Below are 25,711 nucleotides of genomic sequence, written 5' to 3'. Positions count from 1 at the left end.
CAGCCTTGCTAGGAAGGTTCTGCCGAAGACCAGCAGCTTTGCCTGAATTTGGTGTTGGGATCACCCTGGCCCACTCTGGCCCTCTTGCTCCCGTGGCTGACCTTTCCCCCGTGGAGGTGGGCCCACTCGCTGCCTTCCCCAGCCCAGCCCCCACCGGGTCCCCAGCCCTTTCCCTTACCGCCCTCCTCGCTGTCTTCTTCCCTCAGGAGTAGAAACCCTTGCCTTGGAGACAGATCTACTCCTGTCTGCTGTTTTGCTTCTGGCTGTGATCAGAAATCAGGTTCAGCACCATCCTGAGTCACAGAGCGTCCGTGGAGAGCTGTTGTCACGTACAATGGCTCGGTGCTGCAGTGTTGCACACTCGTTATGAGCTACATGGGTTTATATGATCACAGAGGATCCAGTAAACGTTTCTATGGAAAAAAATGCTGTCTGTGTTCCAGTCAGCTGTAGATGGAGTTGTTCGGTCGCTAAGTCCTGTCTGAGTCTGTGACCCCGTGAACTGCAGCACGCCGAGCTTTCCTGCCCTTCACTAACCTTTAAGAAAGGCAAACTGTATGGAATCCATACACAGCTGATCCACCACTCTGACTTCCTGGCACTTGGTCCCATGGAATTGCACATACACACTTCACAACCAGGATTTGTTGAGCAAGTGAACGAATGAACCAGTGCAGTTCACTTAAGCATCTGGCTTACTGCTCATTTTCATTCAGCACGAACAGAGCGTTTGTGCCTTCATTTCCTTTTCTTCCCTTTTATTTTGTATGTTTAATTTTTTACTGAAGTATAGTTGATTTATAGTGTTGTGTTAAATTTTGCTGTACAGCAAAGTGACTCAGTCATACACACGTACATGCTTTTTCTATTATTTTCCGTTATGGTTTATCACAGGGTCTTGCATCTTCAGCCCCCTGTGCTGTGCAGGAGGACCTCGTTCCTCCCCATCCTGCGTGTGATAGTCCGCATCTGCTAACCCCAGGCCCCTAGTCCACCCCTCCGCCCCCTGTCCCTTTGGCAGCCACAGGTCAGTTCTCTGTGTCTGAGAGTCTGTTTCTGCTTCATAGATTGATTTGTGCCGTGTGTTAGGTTCAACACCTTCATTTTCAAATGAGTTTTACCCTTGTTCTCATTGTTATGATGTGTGGGAAGCTGTTCATTTCACGAGTCTTACTGCACAGGTGTCATAAAGAAACACATGGCCAAGCACAGACAAGGTTAGGGAGTCTTGCTCTCTTAACCTATCAGTGGGAGTTTCAGCATTTGAACTGTATGGCTAGAAATAGAATCACTTTATTCTTGATTTTCATTCTTGCAAAGCAAAATCTTCACCCTTTTCTCCTTTTAGGGAAGAGAGGTCGAGTGGTTTGCTCTTTCTCCTTGCTGTACCGTTGGTAAGAGGCCGCCGTGCCCTTTACCCCCTCAGCTCGTGCTCGCAAGGCAGAAGCCCAGGTGCCCAACCCTGGGGTCTGTCACTTCCCCCCATGGACGGAGCCTGGGCTGCTGGATGGGGACTGTCTGATCTCCTGTCCTGTCCAACGATTCTCTGCTCAGATGTTCAGTAGCGTTAATTTTATGAAGCTTCTTTCTACATCTATCTTCTGGGTAAAATACATGCTCTGTTGAGGGATACTTGTACTGTATATTATTAGTGTTGGACCAAAATTTAAATTCCAAAGCCATTTCAGTAGATTATTAGACCATCATCTGACCATCTATTTCTGATTGTTGGACTGGGTGGTGCTTTAAGAGGGAGGCGTTTTAAATAGTGTCCTAGGAAAATATTTTGATTAAACAGGTTGCTGATGTTATTTTCTTTATTTTCTTTCAAGTTTCTCTTTTGGCTTCTGCTACTCCTTTTGATTCTAAAGTGTGAATTAGATAAGTAATTTTTGGTGTAAGTTGCATGAGCAGCTTGTATTTTTATTTGCAAAATCTGGCAGTCCTATTTCAACAATCTCTAAGGGTTAGGACCAGCAACGTGAAGTCCAGTGTTCATTCTCTTAAGGAGCTTGTCCCTAGTGCTGTGGGAAGTGGGCCTGGTGTTGGTCAGGAGAGTCCTGCCACTGCCCTTCCCGGGCCCTCCACTACCCTGGCCTTCTCTCCTGTGTCTGCAAAACTGAAAGTTTGGGTGAGTGGCTCCTAAATTCTGTTACGAAAGTGATGCTCAGTTTGCATGTAGTAAATGTAAGGAACTTGAAAGGTTAATGAAAATAGTAAGTAGTTGGCTATCATAAACTTTCACATGTACGTGTATATTTAAACATTTTAAAAATTCAGAGATGGTACCATGAATTTTTTTTCTCCAAGAAATATTTTATAAAGATGATTTCGTCTGAAGTAACTTATATATGAGTTAGATAACCTAATACCGTGATTTTAATCTTTGTCTAAGAGGACCGTAAAAATCAGCTTTAACAGCTTTGTAAATCAGTCTTGTGCATTTGGACACAAGACCCTACCAAGCTTTTGGACACAAGACCCTACAAAGATTTGGATTGGTGTGGACTTAATATAACTTGCTAAGTTAAGGACATTTATTTTGAAATATTTCAGACTTAGAAACAGTTGCAAGGATTGTCTGCAGGAACCCTGGGCCCTTGTGGTAACATTTTATAACATTTCATGTGCTCGCACATGTGCTCTTGTGTTACATGTTGCACACACAAACACATATGTGTATACATTTTTCTGAAACATTTGAAACAAGGTTGCATACATCATGGCCCTTCACCCCTTAATATTTTGGTGTATATTTCCTAAGAACAAAGCTATCCACTTACACAAGGACAGGTAACTTAATGTCTGTATTGTGCTTGATCAGACTTAGAAACTGTGTTTAGTTCTGTCAGTCATCCCAATTGTATCGATACTTTATGCTTTTTCCTGGACTGGGATCTAGTCTGAGATCATATAATAGATGTAATTGTGTATCTTTTTCGTTTTGTATCTGGAACGGTCCCTCGGCTTTTCTTTTTTGTGACCTTAACATTTTTGAAGAACACAGGGCATTTTCATAGACTATCCTTCAATTTGATATTTTTACTGGCATTTCCTTGCAGATAGATTAAGCTATGCTTTTTAAGACTGAAATACGATGTAAGGTGTATCCTTCTCACAAGATTGTATCCAGAGGCACATGATAGCCATTTGCCCCTATTAGATGAAAATAATTTTGATCAGTTGGTTAAGATATTGTTTGGTTTTTTTGACTGCGTGGTTATTATTTTTCCTTTTGTAGTAATTTGAGAGGAGACACTTTGAGACTGTAAATACCCTGTTCCTCCTCAGCGTTTCCCTGCACCCTAGATTTAGCATTTATGGACGGCACCCACGTCAGTTACCATGACTAAGGTGGCTACAGAATGGTAACCCTCCAGCTCCGTCGTGTCTCCCACGCTTGTGAGTCAGGGTGCTGTAAGCAGATCTGAGCTCATCTGTTTATCCGTCTGTCCTCTGTATTATCTGTATGAATTGATAGATTCTTATTTTAAATGCATGTATTTCTGTCCACAGTTATTCACCTATTCATTTGCTCATTCCCAGTTTTACTGAGCTCTAACTGACACAAAGCATGGAGTAAGGTTAGGGTGCGCAACATCACGGTCCGGCTTACACATGGCACGGAAGGATCGCAGTAGGCCTAGCGAGCCTCCATCACCTCATAGAGATGCAGCGTTGAGGGAGTAGAAGAAGCATTTTCCCTTGCGATGAGAACTCTTGGGATTTACCTTGACAGCTTTCATATGTACCATGCAGCCCTGTTAATTACCATGTTGCATGTTTCATCCCTACTACTTATTATCTTGTAACTAACTGGAAGTTTGTACCCTCATCTAATTTTGTGTGTATTTATTTTTGAAATAAACTTTATTGTGGAATAATTTTAGTTTACAGAGCAATCCCAAAGATAGTACAACTTTCTCCAGTTTCCCCCAATGTTAACATCTTATTATTATAATTATGGCCCTTTTGTCAACAACAGGAAAGTAACATTGGTGGATTATTAATATTGATTAAACCACAGGCTTTCTTTACAGTCCACCAGTTTGTGTTCTGCCCAGGTGTTCTATCCAGCATACCTGAATTGGGGTTTGTCTCCTGTGTCTCGTGATGAGATTTGGTGTGTGGGCTTTCAGAGAAGAACGTCACAGAGGTGGTTTCACGCCTCATCACTTCGCATCAGGGAGCGCGGGACATGAACACGGCTCATCACTGATGGTGTCCACATGATCACTTGGTTCATTAAAGTCACGTCCCTCCTTGTCAAGTTTCCATTTCCACCATCAGCACTGTTTTCTTTGTAAGTGGGTCACTCAGTCCAGCCCACGCTGCAGGAGAGAAGTTAGCTCCCTCCCTGAAGGGTCGAGCCCCTGTATCATTTGGAACTTTCCTCTAAGGGAGACTGTGTCCTGTCCACTTCCTTACATCCTTCAGTCAGTTATTTGTAGCAATCTGGACTCGTGTGTGTGTGTGTGTGTGTGTGTGTGTGTGTGTGTGTGTGTACTGGGGTTACAACCAGTCTGTGGTGGTAACTTGTTCAGATTTCCCAGCTCCAGTCATTGGGAGCTGTGTCAGAGTTTTCTGAATTAGTAAAAAATTCAAGTACTGAATATTTTACAAGAAATACAGACTAACTCCTTTGCTCATCACCTGTTTTGAATAATCCCTAGTAATTTCTATATAGTGGATTTTTCTAGTATCAAAAACAGGAAGACTCCCGTTTTGACATTGCTGTTCGTCCCTGGGAACCCAGACACGTTCCCGGGCCTCCTGCCCTGCTTGTGCCTTTCGGGACTCCTGCAGAGGCAGCTGCAGAGGCTTTGGTTAAATGAGCGGTTACAATACATGTGACAGAACTGTTAAGGTTATTCTTCCTGATGCGGCAAGAAAACTTTATTGGAAATGTTATCTCTTTGTGGGAAGCTGGTATTTTTCTGTTTCTTGAGTTTTCTGATTCTTGAGATGACTTTTTCAGGTTTTTTAAGTTCTTGAATGTATGTTATTTATGTTATTTTTCCAAATAGTCTTATTTTTACTGTTAATTTCTGTAAGATAAACTTTCTACATAAAAGTTTAGTACAAATTTTAACTCAGACACCATTTAGTTTGGTTCATTTTAACAAATATTTATTTAGGGCTGCCCGCCCCCCCCCCCAAAAAAAAAACACAACGGTACTAGGAAATATAAACAATCACAAATTATTCAGTTATCTGAAATTGTGAGTTTATTAAATTAATCTTCTTGAAGACATAAAATTATATTCTTTGAGACACCCCTGGATAGTAAAAATAATAACATTTATATTCTCTTTGTGTTAGTGGCTACTTGCTTTAGAGACTCTATAAAAATATTAATTGATAGGAATTGCCAACTGTTCTTCTTTCCTATTAATTGAAAGAAATTCTTTATATCATTAAGGGAAATTATCATCATGTTCAATTCTGCATTACTGTTTGCTCTTATTCATACACTTATGGAACAGCCTTCTTTTCCTTTTGGGACAAAGACTTGGCTTCCTAATGTCTTAAGAATTTCAGTGGTTGCAAGTCCAGCCCTGGAATTTTTCTATTCCCTCTCGTGTTATGTATTTTATGTTTTAATATGATGTGTGGTTCCAGAGCCGCGAAATAAAATTCTTTGCTGCCAAAGTATGCAGCAGGTCCAGGGTATCCTAAAAACACATATCCATGTTGGGAGAGGAGTTGTGGGGAGAGAAGGTGGTGGTCTTTATCATGAGGAAACTCTATATTTTAAGCTAAATTTTCAAGTATTAACAGTTTAAAAGTGTTTTGAGAACTGTAAACTTGGAGCTGCACTAACAGAAACTTTACTATAACTTGTTAATTTTTAAAAATGCTGATGCACTTTCCCTTTCACTTTCCCTTTTCTCCTGCTGCCTCCTCTGAAGTCTCCTTCCAAATGGTTTTGGAAACTGGTTCCTGTAAGTTTACCCAGCTCCTTCAGCTCACCCTCCAGAGACATCATTATAGAGTGTCATTGTATTGTTGATGTCGTGCTGATACGGTCATTCCATATAACTCCATTAGTCACAAGTGGAGATTGGATTGTAAGGTCTTTGATCATAGTGCAGAATAGAAAGACCTAAAAAAAATCTAGCCAAAATTTGGATTAGACGCTTTAAAGATAATTAAAAGTGTAAACTAGTCTGTCATTACTTGGCAGACCATAAGTAACTAGTAAGAAGAAAGTGTGGGTATAGATTTGTACTGGTTTTAATAATGTCAGTAAAAGTGAGTATGAATTGCACATGTAAATTATTTGTATTATCAAGTCATCTTTTTGAAAGAATCATTTCCTTTTGGCCTGACCTATAGAGGATACTGTTTGTGTAATTTAAAAAAGTGACAGATTCTGTGTCCCTCTCATTACTGAATCTAAACTATTAACAGATTCAGTTCTGGTTTGACTACAAGAGTTGATCTTTCAGGGTGAACTCTGGGGGTTCGACCGCTTAAGTGTTTTTCACCCTCAGAAACAGACATGTAACTTAGAAGTCCACCACAATGTTGAAAGATCGAAAATACATCCCTCTTAAATGCCAGATGTCTCAGTTTGTAGAAAGAGCAGTGTGTTTGTAAAGCGCCGAGCACACTCCAGAAGTTCTGGGAGACCCACATGACTTCAAGATTGAAAGTTGGTTTCCCTGGTAGGCCTTCTAGGATGTAATCTTCAGGAAGATGCGGCCGGCCACTTGCAAACCGTGGATTGTCTGGTCCAGACCGCAGGCCTCGTGGCCGCAGCCTTGGGGAGCTGTGTGCGTGTGTGCGCGTGTTGCCGTGCCCCTTGGCGGAGCGCAGCAGAGCACAGCGCACAGCTCAGTCCTTTGTTCCGTGACCCTGGGCGCTCGGCGCAGTCCACTTCCGGCCGTGGGCCCTGGAGGTCTGAGAAGTCTGGCACGGAGCCAGCCACTGTAGAGCGTTTCCAGAGATAGTATTCTTTTTCTCACCGGCCCAAGGAAGTGGGCCTGGAGGGGTGTGGAAGCCGCAGGGGCAGCAGAAGGCTGGCGAGACCCCGGCTGCCACTCCCCCTCACTCCTGCTTTTCATGCTTGAGTTCTAAACTGCCTGCCAGCAGCTCGCTGAGGACGCTTACTAGCGATTACGTAACACAATCAGCTGCAGAATTTCTCTAGCGCAGTGATGCGGTGTTTCCTGAATATAGGTGCACTGTACCATTACATACAGATTATAGTCCCTACTGATTCGTAAGAACAATCTCCTCTGAAATTCTTCACAAGGGAAAATGTTCCATGAATCTTGTTCTTGAGTAGCCAGTGAGGGGTATATAGGAATAAATATTTCCCCTTGAATGTGTGTGCTTTTCTGGGGAAAGTCATTTAAAGGAAATCTGACTTCACCACCAAATAGTAAATCTCTTTCAGTAAGTAATTTTTTGTTTTTATTCTCACCAGAGTATTATATTTCATAATTATACTTTAATTATGAAATAGAGATGATCAGTTTAGATAGAAGAAAAATTAGTTTTGATTTCTTAAAAAAAAAAAACCTGTATTTAAATATCAGTGACCACTGTAATTATAAATTTTGCTAATGAAATAGTTCAGTGTGCAGTTTTCATTAAGTCTTCAGCATGATTTTTCTTGGCTTGAGGAGAGCTAGTAGCTAACGACCTCTGGCCTCTGGCCTCTGGTGACACTCGCTGTGTGCCCGTGTGTATGTCGCGCATGGCGTCACCACCTTTCTTACTCCTCCGTGTCCTGCGAAGCAGGCACTGTGACTGCCCCGGTTCACAGATAAGGAACCGAGAGATGAGTGTTCAGGTAACTCGTCCAAGATCCCAGAGCTGGGAAGTGGCAGGAGCAGGATCTGAGCCCAGGTATTTAGTCTGACTTAAGAAGCTCCTTCTCGTAAACTCTCAGTTTTACAGCAGGTCTCATTTTTAGGGAACTGTCTCACAAATTTGTATCGCTCGCACCAGCCAGTCTTTAAAAAACAAGAGCTTCTTCTTTTCTGAGAGGGAGCAGAAACCCTTATACTTGCTCTGCTTTGGGTTAGGGTAGAAACCTCATCCAGGAGGGTTTTCTCAGTTTCAGAGTGGTTACACTTTATTTGCATTGTCTCAGCAGTCAGATGAGAAGCCAGGATTTCTTTGCGGTCTGATTCCAGCTCCTCAGAGTGACGGTTCTTATTGCAAGGCCTCCTTTAGGAGTAATTTTACATTCCTCTGGCTGTCCCTTGACGCTGATGACTCCTCAGTCTTTAAGCTCCGGTCTTAATCTTTTTACACAAGAGCATGCTGTCTAAGTTAAGTCTAATGTTAAAGCAAATTTTATCATCTTCAGAGCCACAGAACTGATAATTTGGACATTTCAAATGTCCAAAATCCATTCTGTGATGCTTTTATATTTAGATTCTTGGGCTAAGTGAATTCACATAAAGGAGCCCTGTGGCGTTCTGTTAAGCACTTAGCTTCAGAACCGCAGTGCTGTTGGCAAAGACAGGCCTAGTAGTGCTGTTCAGGAGAGAAGGGTGTGGCTGAGTAGCTGTGGCCTCTGCTGACTTACACTTTATTACTGACACAGGACCTACGGTGCTGTGTCTTTCCTGTTGAAGTTCTTACTTTCATCTCTTTTTTTATATTGTAGGCTCGTTATAGGAAGGAGCAGACCTTGCTCAAGCAACTGCCTTGCATTCCGTTGGTAGAAAATCTGTTGAAAGACGGCTCGGACGGCTGCGCATTGGCCGCGCTCATCCACTTTTACTGCCCTGCTGCTGTCAGGTTAGAGGGTGAGTGCCCATTGGAATGTTCCTCAGCTGTGGGTGGATGTGACAGATGTTTAAGATGCTAATATCTAATAAGTAATGAAGGCTTTTTTCTTTTTTTAAGAAAAACATTTATATGTCGTTCTAGGAGGGCAGTTAGTTGAGTGAAGGAGTGCTTGGTTTCTAAGTCTGTGTAGTGACTGCTACATGTATAGATGTGTGTGTGTGTGTGTGTGTGTGTGTGTGTGTGTGTGTGTGAGAGAGAGAGAGAGAGATGACCAGATTCTACGGAGTTGTGTGCTGGTATTAAGTTACTAATTATAAAGTGAGTCCAAAGTGTGTATTATCAAAATTAATCCTTGTTCTTTTCTTATTTGAAGACATTTGCTTGAAAGAAACCATGTCTTTGGCTGATAGCCTCTATAACCTGCAGCTGATCCAAGAATTTTGCCAAGAATATTTGAACCAGTGTTGCCATTTCACCCTGGAAGACATGCTCTACGCAGCTTCCTCCATAAAGGTACTCCCTGGTCCCCTGCGCTTTAAGGTTGTTGGGAAAACACACAGCCAGGTACAGAGACAGTCTAGCTGTGTTAAGCTTACAAAGCTGACTGTAATTTCAGTCACAGTAGCTGGTTAGCTTTCTCTGCTGATTGTGCTCTGTCGTAACGCACACGGGCGGCTTCTGCAGCACAAAGAGCTCGTCTGTGGCCCTGCAGGGGCTAGTGCAGTGGAGACGGAGCCGGCAAGTGCTGCTGCGCCCTCAGCAGGGCAGCGGGCTCCGGGAAGAAAGGGTCCTTCTGTGCCAGAACTTGAGACACACCCTTGGGAAAGAAAGGGGGAAGGAAATACCAAGGTTGTCTAGAAATGAACCTTTTAAGAAGTAACTCCTGGCAATATCCTGGTGGCCCAGTGGTTAGGATTCTGTGCTCCCACTGCAGCGGGTGTGGGTTCAACCCCTGGTCAGGGAGCTAGGATCCTGCGTGCCACACAGTGCAGCCAATATATATATAAAATTTTTAGTAGGTAAATAAAAGTACTTGCTTTTATCAGCCATGCACGAGTCCCTTGCTTCAGGACGATGTCACAGGGCCTCCTAGCTTCGCTCAGTTGCTTAGTGCGCTTCTTCCAAGAGCTGTTTATTGAGCACCTCGCACTGTTCCGGGCTGTTTGGGTGAATCAGCAGACGATCAGAGATCCATGTCCTTTCAGAGCTTACTTTGTAGTGAAGACAGACACGTGTCTCAGGCGTGATGGCTTCTGAGCTGCAGGTTCCAGAGCTCCGTGGTAGGAGTGATGCCTTGCTGTTCCTGGCAGCTGCGGAATTCCTTCCCGCCTCCTGTGCCCTTGCCTGAAGTTCGCCACTTCTGTGTAATGTTAGAGAGGAACAGCCTTGTGTCAGGCTTGACACCTGGCCGTATTCACGGTGCCCGCCTCCCTGAAGGCTGCCATGGGCCTCCTGGAGCCACGCTTCTGCCCGTCTGCTTGCGCTCCTTGCTCTCTGCCCGCTTCACCCTGTGCCCTTCCTCCTTTACACACAAGGCAGGAGACACAGCCAGCCAGCCATGCAGCTGCTCCCAGAACAGACCACTGCCCACTGCCCAGCATAGCACCCACTCCCCGCTGGCCCACACGTCGGAAGAAAGACCTTGATTGATTTTGAATGGTTACACCATTTTTACCAAAATGGGAGATATTTTCATATTTATCTTGTTAATGCTTTTGCTGATTCTTCCCTATTAAAAATTTTAAAGGCCACTACTATAATCTCAGGGGAAAAAATTGTCTCATTAAGTACATTAAACTGTAAGAATACATTTGCTTAAGTCATATACTTTGGACTTCCCATAAATAAAATGTAACCCTGATGTTTAGATCAACTTACTCTGGGCATAATCCAGATATAAAGATATTTTCCTAAATGAGGCATTTAAAAAATAGATAATTATCTGCAGAGAACACTGTCACTTTATCTATTTTGGTCCTCTGCTAAATTATTAGAACCACATTTTGTCTTCAAATGAGTATTTTAAGATTCTTCATCCTCGAGAAGTTGCTTGGTCCATGGTGCTGGGCATCCCATCATGTGTTGACTTGAGCAACAAGTATTTGTGGAGACATGGGGAATGAGCCCTCTTTCCCCCACACTGGATGTGTACACTGGTGTGCCCTTTTTAGAGGGTACTTTGGTGGCAGTCCATTCTGAAGGAGATCAGCCCTGGGATTTCTTTGGAAGGAATGATGCTAAAGCTGAAAGTCCAGTACTTTGGCCACCTCATGCGAAGAGTTGACTCATTGGAAAAGACCCTGATGCTGGGAGGGATTGGGGGCAGGAGGAGAAGGGGACGACAGAGGATGAGATGGCTGGATGGCATCACCAACTCGATGGATGTGAGTTTGAGTGAACTCCGGGAGTTGGTGATGGACAGGGAGGGCTGGCGTGCTGCGATTCATGGGGTCGCAAAGAGTCGGACATGACTGAGCGCCTGAACTGAACTTGGTGGCATCTAACCAGATTGAAAGTGCACAGAAGGCTGTGTTAGTGTTGTTCCTGGGGTGACGGGGGGCAGCCCGTCTTAGGGGCGCGGTGGGGGGTCCTGTAACGTGGCTGAGCTGTGCAAGAGGAGGAGGCAGAAAGCTCGCAAGAGTTACCAAGAGAAGCACCCGGTCGCACACATTATATATAACGTGATGTGATTTATATCTCTTTTTAAAACGCTGTTTCCATCTGTATGCACATCTGCACATATATATAGACGCACAGGAAAAGGTCTGCAGAGAGAGACACAAAACTGTTAGCAGGGGTTTCTTCTGACTGTGGTGTTAGGATGTGGACAAGAGGAGTTTGTGCACTTTTTATTCTGTTTATTTGTATTCTTTGATATTGTTTACATTGTTCAAGAATGTTAATGTATAGCTGCATGAACTTCTTAACTAAAAGAAGAGCTTTTAAATGAAATTAATTTGGTATCATTCCTAGAATATGGTGACAGATCTGTTGCTGTTTAATCTTCGCAGATCCAGAAAGGAATTCTCTTCATAAACTTCAGTTACTGGGGAAATCATTTCTTCCTGTGCTGACACCTTGTGGCCAAACACAGTACAGTTATGTTACTAGGACGGCTATCTGACCAGGGTGCCTAAAGTAAAATTGTCCAGCTTCACTGACGTATAATTGACACGTTGTTGTTGTTTAGTCGCTCAGTCACGTCCAACTCTTGTGACCTCACGGACAGCATCTATGGGATTTCCTAGGCAAAAATACTGGAGTGGATTGCCATTTCCTTCTCCAGCGGATCTTTCCAACCCAGGGATCAAATCTGTGTCCCCTGCATCAGCAGGCGGATTCGTCACCACTGAGCCCCCAGGGAAGGCGTGACTGCAGAAGTCTAAGGTGTTCCGTGTGCTGATCTGATACGCACATACTGCAGAGTGATTGCTACCACAGGCGGCTGACACCCTCACACATCACGTCATTACCATTTCTCTTGAGCATTGAGGATCTACTTTCCGCAGCTTTCAAATCTGAGATGCAGCGTCATTAGCCACACTCATTAGACCCCAGGACCTATTCACTGATAGTCGGGGCTGGCACAGTGGAGCGGCACGTGCCCCACCCCAGTCCCTGCATACCCCACTCTGCTCTCTGCTGGCTCCTTAGACTCCACGTGCAGCATACCACACAGTGTGTGTCTCTGACTTATCTCACTCACTACAGTGCCCTCAGGAGCCATCTGTGTTTTTGCAAGTGGCAGGATCCCCTTCTTTCCTCAGGGCTAAGTAGTGTTGCATTGTGTATATATACCACATCTTTATCCATCCACCCGCTGTGGACACTCAGCTTGCTTCCTTGTCTTAGCTGCAGTGAGCATGGACGTGCAGATCTCTGTCCAGGATCCTGTTTTCATTTCCTTTGGGTGTGTACCCAGATAGGCCTGCTGGATTCTGTGGCAGCTCTGTTTTAATTTTTGAGGAGCCTCCATGCTGCCCCATACTGCCTTCCATAGAGCCTGCACCATGTTGCATCCCCACCAGTAATGCTCAAGGCTTCCCTTTTCTCCACACCCTCATCAGCACTTGTTACTGCTTACCTTTTTGAGGATGGCGATTCTGACAGGTGCCAGGTGATATCTCATTGTGGTTTTGATTTGCATTTTCCTGATGATGAGTAGTTTTGTTGAGCACCAAGGTCCTTAAATATTGATTAATTTCCTATAACAGACAGTTATGGAGCACTTAACAAGTGTTTTTTCAAAACATATACACAGCTTTCAGTTAATTGTACTAGCAGAGCAGAATCTAGCACTAGTATTTAAAATATAATTTTACACCTTGGCTTTAGAAAGTGTACTGTGAGTTAAGTATAAAGAATAAATGTAAATCACAGTCATCTTACTGCCCAGAGATACTCCCTATCAATGTTTTGCCTGTGACTGGCCTTTTTTATTATGTGTTTACTTATTCATTTATACATTCATTCAGTAAATATTTATTGGGCATCTATCACATACCAGGCCCTGCCTTGAACACTGAAGACAGAGTGCTGGCCGGGTAAGAGGAGGAAGCCTGGAGAATATGGTATTCGATGAAGCTGGGGAAATTGAGGAGGGCCCTGATCAAGTACCTACTTGTAACCTGTAGTCAGTCTTTCCCTAAGGGTGGGGAAAGTGGGGGAAAGGGTGCTACATTTTGAGAAGTTTGACTTAATAAGTCAAAGAAAAGGGGATTGTATTCTAACCAAGCGGTGAAAACATTTGAATCAGAGTAATTATGATGAAGATGGGGAGAAGTGGGTGGGCTCAGAGATGTTTAGCGTGCAGACTCTGCAGCCCTGAGGATGACTTGGTGTGGGAAGGGAGGAAGAAGGGGGCATGGGGCGACTCCTAGGTTTCTGGTTTGTTCCCTGTGATGGCAGTTGTCAGTCAGGGAGATGAGGCTGGAACGGGATCAGGGTTGTGGGGAGGATGACTGGTGCAGGTAGAGAAACACACGTGGAGATGCTCGAAGGCCACTGCATGTCTCAGGACAGTCACGCGTTCCGGAGCCACCTGATAGGGGCAGGTGGCAGTCTTCACAGAGGAGACAGATCGAGAGTATTGGTGCCACTGAGAGGTCAGGTTCAAGGGAGACTACAGAATCTGTTTGATTTAGTACATAGTCGTTGGTGACTTGAGCAGATGCAGTTTCGTGGCTGCGTGCAGTGCGGGAGTGGACTGGGAGTGGAGGGCTGGGACAGGGTGGGTGGGTGGGGGAGGCCGCCTGACAGAAGCCTGTGCGGAGGTGAGGGCGGGGCGGGGCGGGGCGGGGCGGGGCGGGGCGGGGCCGAGGGTGAGGGCGGGGCCGGGGGCGGGGCCGAGGGTGAGGGCGGGGCCGGGGGCGGGCCGAGGGGCAGCCGGAGGAGGGGAGTCGGGTGAAGCTTGTGCCTTGTGCTCAGTAGGAGAGACTCGAGCGGGCTTACTTATTTTTTAAATGTTTTTAGTTTTTTGGCCATGCTGCGTGGCATGCGGGATTTTAGTTCCCCAACCAGGGATCAAACCCAAGCCCCCTGCATTGAAAGCGCAGAGTCATAACCACTGGACCACCAGGGAAGTCCCTGAGCTTGTTTAAAAGCCAAGTAGGTCGGACACGACTGAAGCGACTTTGCAGCAGCAGCAGCAGGACGGGTTCAGCCTAGGGGGAGAATGAATGTATCGGAGAAACAAATATAGTTGAGAATGAAAGCTGCTGAGAAGGTAACGCACAACACAGCCCATAGAGATTATAAGCGTTCTCATTGCTTTCTTTTTTTAATCACAAATTTCGATGAGTGACTGATATTTAAAGCTGTATTTCAATAGGTAACACAGAGTAAAAATCTTCTTATCATTGCTTGTTGGTCAAGCTTTACCTGATTTTTCTCCTGACTTTCTTGCCTCTTTTCAGAGTAACTACCTGGTGTTCATGGCCGAGCTCTTCTGGTGGTTTGAGGTTGTGAAGCCCTCCTTTGTCCAGCCCCGTGTCGCTCATCCACAAGGAGGTGATCAGTGTTCCTGTGAACAGACAGAATGGAGAGTTAAAACAACCTCACCTGATGTTCTTGTACAGGAAGGCCTGTGACTGTTTCATGTTCTAGCTGTTAGCCTGGATAAATTCTGAATATTTTAATATTTAAAGCCATTCAATTCTCTGTTGAGTGAGCCATACCTTAGGGGAGGAAAAGGAGGTAGCGAGAATAGCCCTGAATTCGAAGGCTTATGTTGTGGAGCTTTTAGCTTTAACTGTTTTCCCTCTTTCTTCCCTTTGCATCTTTTACTCCCATCCTTAGGTTTTGTTCCCTGTTTTTTAATGTTGTTGGCCAGAAGCCATTCAAATTATGGCTTGATTCTCATCTGTAATCTGAATTTGCCATTAAGCCATGAAAAGGCTTGGGTGTATATATATATATTTAAACCGAGTAAGTTCTGTGATTGTTGCAGTATCACAGTCTATTGATTGCTCACGATAAGGACACGAACAAGAAATAAAGGGGTAAGTTACCATAAAGATCTCTGGAAAAAAAACAGAAAAAAAAGAAAAACATTACTTTCTGTAAAGCAAACCAGATTTTCCACTGGCTTCCATGATAAAACCAGAGGTTTCTCTCTGTGGGGAAAGAACAAGTCTGCCTTCAGGCCTGACCCCCGGGAGGACTTCGCTGAGCGCGGCGGCGCCCCTCTGCTGCCGGCGCTCCGCCCCGCGCGCCGCGTGACTGCTCTGCCTCCCCGCCGCCGGCCTGCTTTCCTTGCCACCACAGTTTTGTCTTTTCCCTTATTTCTCCGCATCCCCACCCGCTTTCCCCCTAAAAAAATCCAAGGAAAAAGGAAAGAGAAGAAGGAAGAAGTCTGTACTCGGGCAGGGGTAGGGGGCGAACTCGGCACTCACTCCAGTGAGGAGAAGCGGCGTCCTCAGCGCGCTCTGCGCCCAGGCCGCGTTCTGTAGGACACGCAGTGACGGCTGTGAGCCTGCCCGGGGCGGAGGCGGCACGTAACGCGGCAGGGCCGTGGGCGCGGAGCCCCTGCGAGGGCACGTAACGCGGCAGGGCCGTGGGCGCGGAGCCCCTGCGAGGGCACGTAACGCGGCAGGGCCGTGGGCGCGGAGCCCCTGCGAGGGCCGGTCGGGAAAGCCGGGCTCTCCGTGCTGATCACAACCCGAGTGCCACGCCTCTTACTGTTAGCGCGGTTTTCACATGCGGTGCTTTGTGTGATCTCGTCTGTGAAGCCCACTGTTCAAAATATTCGACAGTTGTTATATTAGGTCTCAAAAGCAAAAAGCTAAATGAGAGTTATTCGCAAAAACGTAAACTGTAGCTAGCTGTGTTTTAGTTATTAACCAACAAAATTCTGTCTCTTTAATTGATTACCAAAACACCAACTCTATCGTGGACGTAAAAGTGCCCATGTGTAACAAGCTCTGTGAAAGCTTTTGCAAAGTTGAATACTCGTTTATTTTTAATTATCTATTTATTTTATATTAAGCCTTTTTTCCCCCATTTAGCCTTAACCAAGTGAATTTTATAGGTCAGAACACTTCCAAGAAGTGTTTAAAGATTTGTCCTTTTGAAAAATTTAAGGAGAAAACTAAATACACTATGATTCTCTGTAAGGAGTAAGGAAAGCTGAGAGTAAACACTTACTTGCAGTTCAGGATCCTTGAAGCGGTGGCGGAAACGGGCTGACGTTAATTCTGAGGTTTTCGTCTTTCCTGTAGCTGAGCCTGTGGAGGATCTGCCGTCACTTCCTGTCTCGAATGCTGCCCAGCGAGATGCCCTGGACAGCTCTGACCTCACGCCAGGGTGAGTCCGGATGGCCATCCCAGTCACTTAGGAGATCAAGATTATTAATTACTATATTACATGAGCATTTTTACAGTTTCAGTTGAACTTTGAACTGAATAAGTTACAATTAAAGCCTGTTGTTCTGTCAGTGTCATTGAAATTTACATGAACTGAATGTTTCATAAATAGGCTTTTATGAGTCACACTGAAAAGCGGGAGAATATTATCCTAAGGTCCAAATAATCAGCCTAAAACTAAACTCTTGCTGCACACCTTGTTTATAATAGAGATCATATGAGGCTCAAATGATAGGTAATTCTTAGGCCTCAGGGGAGGTTTTTAAATCTATGAGACAGTTTTCCCTGTTTGGTTTGCTAGTTCCTGCAGCTATGGAGAGGTCACGATGGAATGTTGATTATACCGTTGAATAGTTAATGCTTTAGTTCTTAATATCAGGAATTGAATTCAAAGCCAGGTAAACATTTACTATCAGGATAATCCTGACTTCTGACCCAAGTATGTGATAGAGACATTAATTTGTTTCAAAGTGTTTTTTAGCAGATCCTGTAAGCACTTTTAATGTATATTTTTTAGAAACTAAAATGTGTATTGACTTTGGACTCCCTAATTTATTAATATATGATTTTTTTAATTTAAATCCGAAGTACTTTGTGATTTTTTTTTTTTAGAAATTCAAGCCAATCTATTTAAAATACATTTTTAAAAGTAAGAAATTGAAAATAGTTTCTGCATGAACTCTTGGTTTAACCTGAAAGTGTGAACATGTGCCGAAGCTGTCACTCCTCCTCACACCTGAGCAGTTTCTCTCCACTGTGTCCTGACCAAGTGTGGACAGAACCCTCACCACCCTCTCACTGCTCAGAGGGCTTCTCATCACCGTGAGCTTCAGAGCCCTGTGAATTAGGAAAGCACTTTCCTCCCCCTGCCCTCGGATTTACCCCCATGGATTTTCTTACTTCCGTTAAGTTCCCTGTTTCGTACCCGTCACTGAGGTTTACCATGAAGGAAGAGGTGAAGCTGGAATACGACTGGTCCAGGAGTTGCTCTATGGCGTCCCATGGGAGATTGTTTTCTACACGCTACTTCCTCAATGCTTTCCTGGGTTGGTTATGTAGTAACATTCCCTGCCTTGAAATTTAGAAAACACTCAATATCCTAGGTCATATCTCTTGTCCTGTTAAATCTTTAAAACCTTCTAAACTTTCCACTTAAACACTAGGTTATTCCACAGTTACTATTTCCAGAAACTTGGACAGACAGTCCTCCACATTTCTGACACTGGTAAATGTCTCACCCTCGGGAGGGCTCCTCTGTCTGTCTCTCAGGTGTCTGAGTGGCCACCTTTCTCCTCTTTCCCGGCAGAGCTTCCTATAACCAGCTGGCTGTCCAATTTCTTTTCCTCAGTGGGTCGCTGTGTAGCCCTCTCATGTCTCTGAGTTTCTGTGTGGCCCGTGTGAGTTCTCCCACTGTAGAACTTTTGAGGAGGGATTCAGGGAATGCTGTTCTTCCTGAGAATGATGCAGCCGCATGTACAAGTGTTCTCGCGCCTGAAGAGTGATCTCACAAGGAAAGAGTCGAAGAAGACGGCAAGCAAGACATTTGTAGCAGCTACTGCACACACATGGCCACTAGCGTGTCCAGGAGTTACCCCACACCAAAACCCTCCATGCAGACATGAAGTAAGGCAGTTACAGGAACGTACAACAGTTTAGCCAGCACTTGGGAAAGAAGAAAAGAGTGAACATATTTAATAACTGAACGTGCCTCTGTTGAGGACACACTTGATAGTCGGTGTAAGAAGAGCAGAGGCTTGGGAAGGCCACTGGAGGGGACGAGACACACCCGTGATGGGGAGCAGCGTGGTCATGTCCCTCGGCTTCCCCACAAACGAGGACACGGGTGAGGGGACACGTGATGTGCAGGGTGGGGGTGGGGTGCGAGGGAGCTGATGAAACAGCAGAGGCGTGCGCCTGCTGCAGGCTTCTGGAAAGCTCTGTGTAGCAGGCGCTCGCTGAGCAGTAGGATGCGCGTTGAGGTTTGCCTCTGAATCCTTCGGTGCTTGCTCATCTTCTCGGTTTGCGTTAGCTGAAAGGCAGCATGGTCACAGAGAGCTAGGTCACTGCGCCCTGCCCCCAGCTCGTCCTCAGCCCTTCTCAGGGCATGCTGAGTTTCACCTACTAAGGTAAGCCATGGCGGACTGAAAACATAGGAAGAAAAAGATTAAGTTTTGGCCAAATGTCATCATAAACTGAGAAATAGACTGTCTAATCCCTGCATTGACTGGAATAGGGTGGAATTAAATAAGGAGAAATGTAAATATATTAGAGACATACACACAGGTCCGCGTGCAAGCAGGTGTCAGGCTCTTTTATAAGAAGTGATCATACTTGTACTTTTAGAAAGTTAGATTTGACCAAAGTACTTCAAGCTGATGATTTGCATTTAGCTTCTTTCTTAGTTTTTCTACTTATAAAATGAAAATAATGTGCCATATCTTATCTCACAAGGACATTGAGTTGTACTTGAAAGTAGTATTTCAAGCTCCTGGGCTAAAAAATATAAAATGCATAAAGGTTCATATAATCACAGCCGTTCTTTGGTTTAAACGGTGTGTTTCCTTAATTTTTTTCCATGTAGGATGGAGAGTCAGAGGTGGCGGTGGTATCTGTGACTTCAGCTGCATATGTTAGATTTGTCTGAAAGAGCTAGGCTGTGACATTTTGCGTGTCTTTTCTGTTGCAGTGGGGAAGGAGCTGCGTTCACACACTCTCGTCCCCATTTGCCTTCCAGGCACTTACAGCCCCAGCTTCATCCTTCAGCCTCAGGTAATGTGTCAGAAAGCCCGGAGAGTGCCGTGTGAGTGGTTAACAGGAAAGTGATTGAGAATAAATGCAAATAAAAAGTGTTCACATACACACCGAAGACTCTGTTTCTCTGTGCTTGCTTTTCTTAATAAGATGATCTTCATTTCTCCATGTGTATCTCCTTACCTTGTGTGAAATCTGTTAAAATGTTGTAAGTTAAAATTGTTTTACACAGTGCCAGTGACTTTTCTTCTCATGCATTTGAAGGAGGAATAAGAAGGTCTTCGTCTATGTCCTATGTCGATGGCTTCATAGGGACATGGCCCAAGGAGAAAAGGTAAACAGGAGGCTCCCTCTCCGTGTACTCGCCTTAGCGAGAGGCACTCCTTCCCCACCCCACCACCCCTTGTTGCTAGCCAGAGGATGGAGTGACCTTGGTGACAGGTGTCCTGACCGCCTTACCCCGCCTCCACCCCCAGGAGGATGTGATTGTGAGAAATGAGGGAGAGAAGAAATCACATCTCTCAGTGATACCAGATCCTGTCTTTTCTGGGGTTATTTAAGAGCCTTCTCTTTTTTTTCAGATCGTCAGTGCATGGAGTTTCATTTGATATTTCTTTTGATAAAGAAAACGCTGTGCAGAGATCCACCTCCAACAGAGGAATCACTCGCTCCCTTAGCAATGACGGGCTCGCCCTGAGCAACCACCGCGCAGCCAGGAACAGCCGGAAGAACCTGGCCTTCAAGCCGGTGGACGGGGAGGAGCACGCGGCGGGCATCGCAGAGGAGCGCACGGTGGGCTCTCACGGTGACCTGACCACCTACGTGCCCCGGAGCACAGGCGAGCTGAATTCCAACGAGAACACGCACTACAGGTTCCCCAACGGAGCGCTACACAACAGCGTGCTTTTCGACGAGCTCGGCAACCAGGTGGGGACCCCGAGCATCGAAGAGGCCTTGCAGATAATCCACGACACGGAGAAGCCCGCCCACACCCCAAGGCCGGGACAGCTTGCCAACGGCTTCTTCCTCCACAGCCAGGAGCTGAGCTTCCTGAATGCCGGCGTCCCGCGCAGCCAGTCCAGTCCCGAGAATGTGGGGGACACGCGAGGGGCCTTGAGTCCTGTCACAGACACCACGGAGGTGGACACGGGCATCCACGTGCCCTCAGAAGACATTCCGGAAACCATGGACGAGGACTCGTCCCTGAGAGACTACACCGTGAGCTTGGACTCCGACATGGATGACGCGTCCAAATTCCTGCAGGACTACGACGTGCGGACCGGCAGCACTAGAGAGGCCTTGAGCCCCTGTCCCAGCACGGTCAGCACCAAGTCCCAGCCCGGGAGCAGCGCCTCCTCCAGCTCCGGGGTGAAGATGACCAGCTTTGCCGAGCAGAAGTTCAGGAAGCTGAACCACACGGACGGAAAGAGCAGCGGCAGCAGCTCTCAGAAGACCACGCCCGAGGGCTCGGAGCTCAACATTCCCCACGTGGTGGCCTGGGCCCCGGCCCCTGAGGACGCGGGCCTCCCGCACGGCCGGGACACCACGCAGCTGCTGGCCTCCGAGGTGGTGCACCTGAGGATGAAGCTGGAGGAGAAGCGGCGGGCCATCGAGGCCCAGAAGAAGAAGATGGAGGCCGCGTTCACCAGGCAGAGGCAGAAGATGGGGAGGACGGCCTTCCTCACCGTGGTGAAGAAGAAAGGCGACGGGGTCTCCCCGCTGCGGGAGGAGGCGGCGGGCGCGGAGGACGAGAAGGTGTACACGGAGCGGCCGCGCGAGAAGGAGCCGCAGAAGGCGAACGGGCCGAGGAGCAAGTCCGAGGCGGACCCCAAGGAGGGCGCGGAGAGCCCTGCAGGCAGGTGGCCGTCGACCCCTAGCGCGCCCGGGGACCCCGAGGGGCGGTGGAGCCCGGCCGGGCCCGCGGAGGAGCCGCCGCAGGACGGCGAGCTGCTGGAGCACACGCGCTCCATCGAGAGGCTCAACGCGTCCCTGCATGCGCTGCAGCGGGAGATGCGGCGCCTGGCGCTGCAGCAGGAGGCACTGATGCACATGCGCGAGCAGCAGGCCTGGGTCATCTCCCCGCCGCCGCCCTCCCCGCACCGGCCTGCGCGCGACCCGCCCCGCCCGGCCCACCCGTCCCCGCAGGCCGCGCCCAGGAAGAGCGCGTCCTTCTCCGTCAAAAATCAAAGGACTCCCAGGCCCAGCGAACTCAAGATCACGCCCCTGCACCGCACACTGACGCCCCCGCGGTCTGTGGACAGCCTCCCTCGGCTCCGGAGGTTCTCCCCGAGTCAGGTTCCCATCCAGACGCGGTCCTTCGTGTGTCTGGGCGACGATGGAGAGCCTCGGGCCCAGGAGTCTGGGCGCAAGGACGGAGCGAAGGAAGAGGAGGAGGGGTCGGCGGGGCCTCCGGAGCACGGGGAGGCCCGGCCCCCACCCTCTGCGGCCCCCGAGGGCCCGGCCGCCCCGGCCTCGGAGGTCGCGCACCCCGCACCCAGCGAGGACACCCCGAGTCAGCCCGCACAGCTGCCTTCCAAACCCAGTGTCCCGCCTGCTGCGCCTAAGAGCGTTAATCTGATTGAAGTCTCCCTCTCAGATTTGAAACCCCCTGAAAAGGCTGACGTATCTGTTGAAAAGTATGATGGAGAAAGTGATAAAGAACAAGTTGATGAGGACCAGAAAGTATGCTGTGGATTCTTTTTTAAGGTAAAACTGCCCGCTCGGCTGTAGGCCTCTCCCCTCTCCATGTTTGCGCGCGCACGCTCTGAGCAGCAGGACCTCTGTTAGCATCTGCCCTTAATCCTGGGCTATGTTCTGGTCCGACTCTTGTGGACTGCGGTTTCGGCAGGCACTCTGGTTTTTGAAGCGGTCTTTCATCACGTCGTTGAACGTGGGGAGACCTGCTGTTCTTGCCCGCCCCACCCCGTCTCTCTCTTTTCTGCAAAGCCTTTTGAGAACCAAGTGATTCACTCTTGGAAAAGATACTCTGTTGCCAGTTGGTTAAAAAAAGGTTATAACTTGGCATTGCAGGCAAATCTGTTTCTGTTCTTAGTATTGACCATCTTCCCATACACTTTTTATATATATATATTTTAAAAACTGACCAGACGGAATCTTTCAAGATGAAACATTAAAAATATAGTTTGAGCACTTGTCATTGGACTAGCTCCTCTGGAAGCACTGATGAGGGTGTAGCTTATGACCCCAATCTCCAGTTTGGTGTTTGATGTAACCTACGTTTATAGGCTACTGCAGCCAGCTAACCCAAGTCCTGCACAGTATCACCTTGTGATGGTAACATCTGGACACTTACCATAGGTACTAGACTGAGGAAGGCCTAGTATTAAAGTTTTTCTCCTGTCATCCTTTTCTTCATCTTTATATTTTTCTGTGTTTTCCAGACTCTTAGAGGGAAGAATGGTTTTTTATCATCAGAAACGTGCGTGTGCTACTCCTGTTTCTGTTTTTAAAAAGTTAAGAGACCAAGGTATATCATTTCTAATCCTCTGCAGTTTAGAATATAGATAGACAGCCTTCAGTGGCAAAAGTCTATACTTGCAGATTTTCTGGAGTCCTGTTCGAGTCAGAACTGAGAATTCGGAAGTGATTACAATCGCTTGCTTTGGATCATTAAATATTGGGAATGGGTAACTTACTTTGAAGTTGGTCATAGAGAGATGGCCCTTTTTTTCTCGGCCCTTTTTAACATTTAGAGACTTAAATGTGAGTTGTGTTTTTTGTTTCCCAACTGTGTGAGACTGCTATTAATGTTTTTAATGGACTGCTGCTGTAGATTGTAATTGATGTGTAGAGACCTTGCTACCTCTGCTCCCTCCGAGAGGAGAGCAGAGGGGGTCCTCGGGTGTCCACCCATGCCCTCCTTTCCTCACTTCTGTCTTCATCACCCGGTACTCAGCCCTCAGACCGTGGTCGCAGCTCATCACGGGCTCCCCACGTCTGCCTGGTCCCTTCTTCACACTGCCTCTCAGGAGCGGAAGTCCACGGGGTCTCTTAGAGATGCCTGTTGGATAAAGTGCAGCCCCTCGGTATGTGATCGGGGCCTTTTGCAGACAAATCCGCTGATTCGTGGGTCCACCCTCTCCCCGTAGCTCCCATCGGGATGTCCTGTCTGGCTCGCCTCGGGCCGCCTCTGTGTGCCGCAGCCTTGCGTGGTTCTGGGGGTGGACGGAGTGTCTTCTCGCATCTCTTGCGCCCTCAGCACTCTCATAGTGACGCTGCTGACCTGGGCTTCCCAGCCACCTCGTGGCTTGCTTCTGTCACAGTTTCTCTTAGACCATGAAGTCCTGCAGGCACTGCGTCCTCTCATCCGCCGAGTGTGTGCAGCGTGTCTGGTGCGGACGTGTGTATGTTCAGCCTGGCTGACTCGGTCTTCTGACTCTCTCCGTTCTGAGCGCAGCTGTGGCTGAGTTTCTGTGCCAGTGCCTTGCTGTGCCCCTTCCTCCCCCTGGCTGGTAGGGGTCTAGAAGCTCCTTCGCCTAAGGAGCCCCGTCTTGTTCACTCTTCGTGTCTTTTGGGTTAGGGTTAGCACCGTGCTGGGAGTGTGTCAGAACCACTTCTCCAGCTGGTTCCTCCTGACTTCTGAGAACTTGGGCCCTGAGAGTCTGCCTAGGAGCCAGGCAGGCCCAGAAGGCCAAGGACCCACCTTCTAGCTAGCCCTGGGGTCCGAAGTGTAATTACACCCATCTCCTCTTCTGTGGGAGAGCCCGCAGTGCAGTGCAGAACCCAGCGAGCAAACTGGCAGAGCCTCCACTTAAAAAAATCGTGCAGCAGGAATTTCGTTTATATGATACAACTTTGGGTAGCTATGTTTTTGGTGCTTTTCCTTGACTTTTCTACATCAAGCGTGCATTCTAAATACAACTTAAATGGAATTTTAAAATGTGTCGAGAAACTCTCCACTCTGTAAATTATTTATTAGGGCCCAGAAAACGTTTTCTTTTTTTTCCCCCATTTTATGTTGTTCTTTGCTAACTTCCTAAGTTTTGAAAACATGTAATCAAAGAAGTTTGTGTCTTTTGTTATTTGATAAAAGTATTGCCTCTTTAATTCATTTCTTCCTTCATCATTTTGGAACATGTCCATCTGTGGTGGGGTTGGAATAGGATTCAGTGGGTAATTTGGATTCTCAGTTCTAAGAGTAACCACTACCTGTGGCCTCAGCCATTGAAAACGCGGATATTGGTGCCTTAAATGTTTCCTCCTCCTCAATGAAACTCATTCCCTAGGATGATCAAAAGGCAGAAAATGATATGGCCATGAAACGAGCAGCTTTGTTGGAGAAACGATTAAGAAGGGAGAAGGAGACACAGCTTCGGAAGCAGCAGCTGGAAGCCGAGATGGAGCACAAGAAAGAGGAGACCAGGTGCGGCCACCGAGCGGGGAGGGGTCCTGCTGGCTCCTTAATGGGCGTTGGGAAACCTTCGCGGAATCGGTGCTGATTTGGGTGCTTCTTAGGAGTTTATTTATTTAAGTATTGGTTGCATGTTTTTATCCCAAGCTTGAAACATTAATTTAAAATAATTTTCCTGGGTTTTTCTCACACACACACATTTTTTAAAGTAGTTATTTATTAATGATATAATGACTGCGGTTGTCCCAGGTACACTTTAAATGGAGCGTTTTCCAGGTGTTGACTCGCTCGCGCCCCCCACGCACACTCACCGCCCCCCACCAACCACGCTCACTGCCCCTCACCACCTGTCACGCATGCTCAGCCCCCCCATGCACGCTTACCGCCCCTCACCTCTCTATACGCATGCTCACCACTCCTCACGCACGCTCACCACTCCTCACGCACGCTCACTGCCCCCCTCCCCGCGCACGGTCACTGCCCCCACCACCTGTCACGCACTCACACACCCCCCCCACCCATGCACGCTCACTGCCCCTCACCTCTCTTCACGCATGCTCACCCCACCTCACGCGCACTAGCCGCCCCTGACCGCCCCCGTGCGTGCACAGTAAGCGGCCCGCCCGCTCCGTCTCCAGGCGCAGGACGGAGGAGGAGCGGCAGAAGAAGGAGGACGAGCGGGCGCGCCGCGAGTTCATCCGGCAGGAGTACCTGCGGCGCAAGCAGCTGAAGCTCATGGAGGACATGGACAGCGTCCTCAAGCCCCGGCCTCAGGTGGCCCGGCAGAAGAAGCAGCGGCCCAAGTCCATCCACAGGGACCACCTCGAGTCCCCCAAGACACCCGTGAAAGGTCCCCCAGGTAACGGGCGCCTGGTGAGGTGGCTTAGAACAGACCCCAGCTCGGCAGTGGCACAGAGGCACGAGGGGCTCTGAACTGGGCAGGAAAGCTTCCTGCGAGTGGAGCCTGTTACGC

At 47.3% G+C, this 25,711-nt stretch overlaps 1 protein-coding gene and 1 long non-coding RNA gene across 3 annotated transcripts in view; one reads left to right on the top strand and one right to left on the bottom strand.

Annotated features, from left to right (window-relative positions):
• CAMSAP2 (calmodulin regulated spectrin associated protein family member 2) overlaps window positions 1-25,711 on the top strand; it is a 97,674-nt gene that overhangs the window by 64,013 nt on the left and 7,950 nt on the right. Inside the window, exons 5-14 of one of the 2 annotated variants that reach the window (XM_025285289.3) lie at window positions 5,913-5,945; window positions 8,630-8,771; window positions 9,128-9,267; window positions 14,670-14,763; window positions 16,473-16,557; window positions 19,303-19,385; window positions 19,632-19,701; window positions 19,949-22,073; window positions 24,614-24,750; window positions 25,377-25,597. In XM_025285289.3, coding sequence (XP_025141074.3) covers window positions 5,913-5,945; window positions 8,630-8,771; window positions 9,128-9,267; window positions 14,670-14,763; window positions 16,473-16,557; window positions 19,303-19,385; window positions 19,632-19,701; window positions 19,949-22,073; window positions 24,614-24,750; window positions 25,377-25,597 — 3,130 coding nt within the window. The remainder of the gene's footprint in view (window positions 1-5,912; window positions 5,946-8,629; window positions 8,772-9,127; window positions 9,268-14,669; window positions 14,764-16,472; window positions 16,558-19,302; window positions 19,386-19,631; window positions 19,702-19,948; window positions 22,074-24,613; window positions 24,751-25,376; window positions 25,598-25,711) is intronic. The other variant, XM_025285290.3, reaches the window with a different exon arrangement.
• Window positions 9,918-14,762, bottom strand: LOC112585021. Its single transcript, XR_003109307.3, has 3 exons — window positions 14,635-14,762; window positions 12,839-12,959; window positions 9,918-10,114 (listed from the first exon to the last, which is right to left on the bottom strand). It is a non-coding gene; the product is annotated as an uncharacterized LOC112585021 (long non-coding RNA).

The sequence above is a fragment of the Bubalus bubalis genome, chromosome 5 (genome assembly GCF_019923935.1).
Source record: "Bubalus bubalis isolate 160015118507 breed Murrah chromosome 5, NDDB_SH_1, whole genome shotgun sequence".
Classification (NCBI taxonomy): Eukaryota; Metazoa; Chordata; class Mammalia; order Artiodactyla; family Bovidae; genus Bubalus; species Bubalus bubalis.
The sequence above is the reverse complement of the archived record's forward strand: the minus strand, read 5'-3'. Positions and strand labels throughout refer to the sequence as shown.